Source organism: Petaurus breviceps, unplaced genomic scaffold, assembly GCF_028583685.1.
Source record: "Petaurus breviceps papuanus isolate PSGF00001 unplaced genomic scaffold, PetGlider_PUasm1.0 175, whole genome shotgun sequence".
NCBI classification, from domain to species: Eukaryota; Metazoa; Chordata; class Mammalia; order Diprotodontia; family Petauridae; genus Petaurus; species Petaurus breviceps.
Genome location: NW_027185764.1, coordinates 5,914,104 through 5,921,117, shown reverse-complemented (window position 1 = coordinate 5,921,117; position 7,014 = coordinate 5,914,104). Strand labels below are relative to the sequence as shown.

The window sequence follows — 7,014 nt, the reverse complement described above, 5'->3', positions numbered from 1 at the left end:
CCTCCCCCAGGGGCCAGACAGCCAGTGATGGGAAGAAGGGACTCCCCAAAGCTGGTTATTTTCACCCCTTCTGTTGTCATGGAAACTTGCATCCCATTTGCCCAGGGAAATGCCACTCCTGGTTGCCAAGGAAATAGCAGCCAATGGACACACTCCCAAAGCCAGTGCCCCAGCTGGAAAGGCCCCTCTAGGTTGCCATGGGAACTTCCAGGGTTTTTTTTCTCTTTTTCTCCTCTCCTATCTTTTACTCATCCCTGTCACTATAGTAACAGTCACTCCCCCTGAAACTCCACCCAAGAGGCGTGGTTCTGGGGGGGTCTCTACAGCTTGCTCCGCCCTATGGGTTTGTCCTGGGGAAGATACCCCAAGACCAAGGGAGGAGTGACTGAGGAGGCTGTCCTCAGACCACATGGACTAAACCACTTGGGAGAGAGGGGGGAGGGCAGAGGGCAGAGTGAACCACATACCTCAGGTAACAGGGAGGGAAAAGGATTGGGGGGAGGGAGGGAAGAGGTGGACCAAAGGCCGGGAGGGTGGGGGTTTAGGGGGAGAGAGAGACAGTTTGGAGATGGAACTAGAGAGGATTTGGAAGGATGAGGGCACACAAAGGGAAAAGAATAAAATGGGAGCACGGGGAGTGGGCTGGGCCGGGCTGGGCCCCAGGCCCCCTGGATCTCGGAATTGTACAATATGGTTTGCTATAAAATATAAAATCTTCCAGCTGAGGGCTGTGGTGTGTCTACTTTGTTGAAGTGGAAAGGTGGGGTAGTCTGGGAGGAAACCTGAACCCCTGGTCCCTGGAATGTGAGCACTATCAGAAAACATATAGTGAATTCCTGCATTGAAAGAGATTGGCCTGGCTAATTTCCATGGCCTCTTCCTACACTCAGCATATTAAGAATACTCCCATCTCACTCTCTACTCCGAGCTTAAGATTTTGACCGAGTTGGTTTTATAGGACTTTGTCCCCATGAGATTTAACTCTTCTGACCCCTCTGGGTCAGATCTAAGATGCAGACCCTTGCTGCTTCTGTGTCCATCCAGCCCCCCACCCCAACATTTTCCTCAGATTGAAATGCAGGGTTGGGGTGGGGGAATTAAGGGAAGTAACCTGGTTTCATTCAAGAGGAAGCTAGGAACCAAGATTCCGGAATGCTGGAGAGGGTGGCTCAATGCAGGCACATTTGGGTCTCTGGGCCAGAGTACTCGGCTGTGGATTTGGTCTCTTCCCCAGCTCCTCCCTCATCATGTGGCTGCCCCCCCCCCCCAACCCCATCCCCGCCCCTAGATCCAGTTCCTGTTTCTGCCTCTCCTCCCTCTCAGCCCCTAGGGCTCCCGCCTCCTGCTCCTCTAGGGCCCTCTTTGCCTGAGGCTCTAAACTGACTTCTTCCTTCCGGGAACCCAAGCATCCTCGTTCCATCTAGTTCTGATGCTCCCCTCTCCTTTCCCTATCTTTCACCCCACTTCTAGAGCTGATCAGCAAACTGGGGATGCCCAGAGGCTCTCCCCCATTTCCTTTAAATTCTTAGCACCTTACCTGCACCGGCATAGCCTCTTGGCTTCCTGTTCTGAATCTGCAGGTCCTGCTTTGCTCCCTCTTTCTTAGTCCTCTCCTCTTGTCTCAGCCCCAGAGTCTCTCCTTTCCCCCCCCCCTCCCCATTTGCCTGGACTCTCCAGGATGAAAGGAGGAGAGGGGGATGCAGGAGAACAGGCCCCCCTTAACCCTGAGGCTGGAGAGAGCCCTGGAGGGTCAGCCACCTACCGGGACTTTGTGCATCGAGGCTACCTGGACCTCATGGGAGCCAGCCAGCACTCATTGCGAGCCCTTAGCTGGCGCCGCCTCTACCTCAGCCGAGCCAAACTCAAGGCCTCCAGCCGAACATCTGCCTTGCTCTCCGGTTTTGCCATGGTGAGGAGGTTGCTTCTAAAGACATTGGGGTGAGGGATCATTGGGGATGGAGCAGTGGAGGAAGGAGGTAAGGGAAGGATAGGGAGAATAATAGGGCTCCAGGGTAGCAGGTGCTCCAAAGGCTTGCCAACACTGAGTGTTGAGAGACAGTCCGGATGTGGTTCAGGCTGTGGGGAGGATGTGCACAGCCAGGGCTGATAACTGAATGCTGGGCTGACTCGTAGAGCCAAGCAGTAATTCCTGTGGGGTAAGAACAGCACTACGGGGTGAGAGTGCCGGGAGCTTAGGGAGTGTGAAGCCTTTTGAGAAGAGAAATCTGACCGGAAGGCTTTGGAATGCAGATCAGAAGGGTGATGACTGATTTGGAAAATGATGAGTACTGGACTGCAGAATTTTAGAGCTACAAGGGGCCTTAGAAATCATCTCATCCCATGCCTTCATTTTACAGTTGGGGAAACTGAAGTTACAGAGAAGTGACTTGCCCAAAGTCAGCTATTGAGTTGGTAGAATGCAAATGTCCAGATTAAAAAAGCAGTACAGAATCCTTTCCACCATGCCAGGAATGAGATGGGGAACTTCACAATCTAATGGAGCAAGACTTAAGTGGCAGTGTTATCCTGATGAAAGAAAAGGGACAGAACTTGGTGAGGGGTACAGGGGTCAGGACTTGGTGAGATAGAAAGCTCCAAGTTGGGAGTTAGCAAACCTAAGTTCTTTGAGCTCTGCCATTAATTCACAGTGACTTTGCCTCCCTGAGCCTCAATTTCCTCACTTAAAATAGGGGGGTTTGACGAGATTATGCCTCTGAAGGGGTGAAAAGTGTGTGTGTGGGGGGAGAAAGGCAAAGGGTTAATCCAAACTGGTTAATCACATATACTTCCTGTTCCATTCCCTCCCCTCCACACTCCCCATGTTTCTGCCTGTTTGGGGAAAGACCAGGATGAATTTTTGAGGACCAAGGAAAAACTTGGTGTTGGGGGAAAAGAAAAGTCTTGGCCTGCTAAGGAGAGTAGTAGTCACTGAATGAAGGGTAAAAATGTGGATAGTGGAGTATGGTGCTAACCCCAGAGAAGAATATGGCACCCTTGCAGCAAATCTTAGCCCTAAGGCCCAAACTTGTTCCTAGGGAGACAGTCCAGTCCCTGCTGCTGTGTTGCTGAGGTGACGGCTTAAGGGGCCAGGCCCTCCTGTAAGGGCAAGAGAACTGATGCCTGGGTTCAGAAGGGGAAATGTAGCCCAGGGTAGACAGTGAATTCTAGTCTGGAAGGCAGCTTACTAAAATTTTAATGGAAAAGAGGGGCTGGGTAAGGGGATGGAGCAAGCAGGGAAATGGGGGCAGGGTGCTAGGATGATCATCAAAGGGAAGGAGGAGGGCTTCTGGTTGCATTTTCTCTGATGAGACTGGCCCAGATCCCTATCTTTGAGCAGCACCTGTTGCCATCTGCTATGTCCCAATTTCCTAAAATAACTGGGTCCAAAGTATTCCCCTCCCCCCCCCACATTTTTCCTACCTCCTTACCTGGCTCCCTGCCCTCCTTCCATCTCCCTTCCCTTCCATCAAGCTCTAGAGTAATTGGGTAAACCCCAGAAGTTCCAAAGAGGGAATACAGCCAGAAAGCTAGATGTCCTGTGTTCTGTGAAGGGAGTAAAATCTATCATCTGGGTCTTGGTGGGAAGGCTTGGGAGTTAGAAACCAGGTCCCTGAACCCCTGACTCTCCTCTCTAGGTGGCCATGGTGGAGGTCCAACTAGAGACCAACCACGACTACCCCCCAGGGCTGCTGGTGGCTTTTAGTGCCTGTACCACAGTGCTGGTGGCCGTCCACCTCTTCGCCCTCATGGTGTCTACCTGCCTGCTGCCCCACATTGAGGCCGTCAGCAACATTCACAACCTCAATTCTGTCCACCAGTCTCCCCATCAGCGACTCCACCGCTATGTGGAGCTGGCCTGGGGGTTTTCCACAGCCTTGGGCACTTTCCTCTTCCTAGCTGAAGTAGTCTTGGTTGGCTGGGTGAAGTTCATGCCCATTGGGGGACCTACGGTGGGCCCTGTGCCTGAGATTCCTTCCTCCTTAACCTCAAGAGGTCCAGAGAGCCCTTTACCTGATACACCAACCTCCATGGGCCCAAGTCCTGGACTACCCCCGACAGAGCCAGTGGTCCCCTTGAATCCCCCAACTGTGACCTCAGTCTCGGAAATGCCACCCAGAGTTGGGCCCTCGGCTGTGACCTGCTCGAAGAGGTGTGAGGGACCAGGGGCTTCACTACATGGGCCTGGGTGGCATGCTGCAATGGCCTCAACAGTGATCATGGTACCCGTGGGCCTGGTTTTTGTTGCCTTTGCCCTCCACTTTTACCGATCCCTGGTCGCTCATAAAACAGACCGACACCAGCAGGAGCTGGAAGAGCTGAGCCGCCTCCAGGGAGAACTTCAGGCTGTGTGAAGTGGGAGAGAGCAGGGGAAGGCATGGGCTTTGGGAAGAAGCAAATAGAAGATGAAGCAGCAGCCATCACACAGAGGGGCCCCAGCAACAGAACTACATTGAGTATCCTCAAGGTAGGCCCAGGAAGGAGGCCCCTGGCAGCCTGACCCAGGTCCACATCCTCCCTCCAGGAGCCCTGGGCCAAGAGGAAGAACCTCATACCACCTGTCACAAAGTGGGAGAACACTCAGGTAGAAGGACAGGATTTCCTTCCCATCGACCCTGTAGCCTTAAGAATAAGGGAGAGGGGGGCAGCCCTGGAGTCAGGAGGACCCCAGTTTGGTTTTGGTCCCAGATACTTAAGACCCACACAAAAAAAACTAGCTGTGTAACCTTGGGCAAGTTACTTAACCCCAATTGCCCTCCAAAAGGCAAAAAAAAAAAAAAGAATGGGGGGAGGGTCAGATCAAGCTGGCCTTTAAGGGAAATCCTGGTGACCCACAGCACCACCCATTTGGTTTTCTCTAAACTGAGCCCCAACTCCCTTTTCCATAGAGCCTGTGTGATGGGGTTCGGTATATCCCAAGGCCCTCCTCACAAAGGCATCCTCTTTGAAAAAATATAAATTTGATCTGTGGTGATTCTCATATCTTGGACAATTGATTGATGGCAGCTAAGCCCCCTGTTGTAGCTCTTCCCATTTCCTAGGTTCTCTTCCAGTAGATTTATGCTTTCTGGAGGAATTCTCAAAGCCAGAGCTGACTTCTGTAAGGAAGTCCCCAAGCATGCTGTTTAAGAAAGCCTTTCAGGATCACCCAAGTTCAATCTTGGTCCTACCTCTTGACTTCCAAGGCTGTGGGGTGAAGTTCTCCTTAGGGTTAAAGACTTGTCTCCCTACACCCCTCCTTGGAATTGTTAGTCACCTTTCCACTTGGGTAGGTCTTCCAATGCTGACCTACAACTTTTACATTTCCAAGTTCTTAGGAGTTCTAGGAATAAGTCACACAACATTGCCTCCAAATTGGAGGACCCCCTCCTGTTGCCTCTTTATCGTAAGTACAAGCCCCCGTGACTCTGATGCATCAGAAGAAATTGCCTTACCTCCAGACACAGCCTTTTTTCCTCGTCTTTGTGCCAACATCACCTGTCCCTCTCAAAGTTCCATCCTTCCTCCTGGCCAGGGTGGGAATAGGGGAGAGTGGCCGGTAAAGGGGGAACAGGCTTCCATGGAGAAGGTCCTGTCCAATCCCAGTAGTCATACCCCACATAGCCTTTGCCTCACACTGAGCACCCCAGGGATCCCTCTCCTTCCTCTGTAATGATGGCAGATCAACTCTGACACTGAATTTTCACTGCACCTTTGTTTTTGTACAATAAACCTTGTTTGAAACACATCGCTGTGGTTGTAGATGGTAGGGTAGGGCTGGCTCTCCTGATCTTGGAAGGGAAGAGCAACAGGTGGGATCATTTATTCCTGGTTATTGAAGAGGGCAGAGGCTAGGAATTGGGGTTTGGGTTCCAGGAAAGGAGTGTGCCTCGGTGGGGAGGGAATGAAGTAGGGTAAGATCAAAAGGGTTGCTGTTACTCAGAGAAGACCCAGCAGGTTATGCCAGAGAGGGAAGCTCCCAGACTTAGGAAGATGGCAACTTAAGTCTTGAAAACTAAAACCAAATTGTTCCAGGGCTCAAGAGAGAAGCAGAAACGATTCAGCTCCAAGTGGGCTGAACTGGGAAGGGTGGGGGTGGGAGTGAGTTGCCGTGGCTCAGCAACAGGGCCAGGCCTGCAGTTGGGGGGGACAGCCTGGGGCACCTCCCTTTACTGCTGGCACATTCCCTGCCATCTCGGGGGCTAAAGGGGCTTCTTCCTTCTCTGTCCTGGGGAACTGTAGCCCCAACTTGCTAATCCCTGGCTGGTCCCAATGCAAATGCCAAGAGGCCTGGAAGGGGGACTGTCCTAGGGTCTTAAGGAGTCTATGCTGTGCCTTATTTTCTCTTGCTCTGAAACCTGGGATCCTGAGAATGGACGGTGGGGGGAGGGGGGACGGGGTGGGTCAGGCTGCTTCCACCTTCCCCTCCCCCCCAGGTTTCATTGCATTTCCTCTGGACCCTAACCCTTCTTAATCGGGCCTCCCAAGCAAGCCCAGGAGCCATCGCTCCTCGTTTTCCCGGAAAGGTCATGGGATTCAGAGACAAGAACCTCAGGTATCATCGTTTCCCAGCCCTTTAGGGGAGGGAGGGGAGATGCGGTCGGCGTGTTCAGACTCTGGACCCGGGGCTGCTGCCACACGGACCCTCCTGAGCTGGGCAATGACCTCACACCGGACGGTTTTCTCCTGGCTGGCTCTGTGGGCTGGGGGGGAGTCATCCCCGCTTCACAAAAAAGAAAAGTGAAGCTCGGAGAAGTAGCCGCGCTCGTCCAAGGTCACAGCCGGTGAGCAGCAGAGCCCACAGCTCGGCCGCGAGACCCACGTGGGAAGGGGCGGGTTTGGGGCTCGGCCTCCCCCCCATCTCGCCCCGCCCCCCGGCAGACCATGCCCCCCAAGCTCCGCCCCTCCCGCTAGCTGCCCGACTCCCGCTCGCAGATTCGCTTTCCCATCAAGCGCCGGATGGTCATCTGCAGATTCGTGCCTCCGATGACAAGCCTATTTAGGATGGCCCCGACCCAGCCCTTTAATTCAGACGCG

The 7,014-nt window shown here is 53.2% G+C and overlaps 2 protein-coding genes across 3 annotated transcripts in view; both read left to right on the top strand.

Annotated features, from left to right (window-relative positions):
* The window catches only part of FBXL19 (F-box and leucine rich repeat protein 19), a 19,007-nt gene extending 18,282 nt beyond the window's left edge, over window positions 1-725 (top strand). For both annotated transcript variants that reach the window (XM_069084646.1, XM_069084647.1), the window contains one exon: window positions 1-725. This exon is cut by the window's left edge and continues 374 nt beyond it. The gene's annotated coding sequence lies outside the window, so the exon portion shown is untranslated.
* Window positions 726-1,264: 539 nt separating this feature from the next.
* Window positions 1,265-6,800, top strand: ORAI3 (ORAI calcium release-activated calcium modulator 3). The gene is made up of 2 exons (XM_069084648.1): window positions 1,265-1,909; window positions 3,636-6,800. Exons 1-2 carry the CDS (start codon window positions 1,679-1,681, stop codon window positions 4,350-4,352), a joined length of 948 nt encoding a protein of 315 aa, XP_068940749.1. The 5' UTR covers window positions 1,265-1,678; the 3' UTR covers window positions 4,353-6,800.
* Window positions 6,801-7,014: the final 214 nt, after the last annotated feature.

Excerpts from the sequence above, each read along its gene's own strand:
- ORAI3 (XM_069084648.1), top strand. The coding sequence starts at position 1,679 with ATGAAAGGAGGAGAGGGGGATGCAGGAGAACAGGCCCCCCTTAACCCT. Across the intron at positions 1,910-3,635 it reads TGCTCTCCGGTTTTGCCATG|GTGGCCATGGTGGAGGTCCA; the intron begins GTGAGGAGGTTG and ends TCTCCTCTCTAG.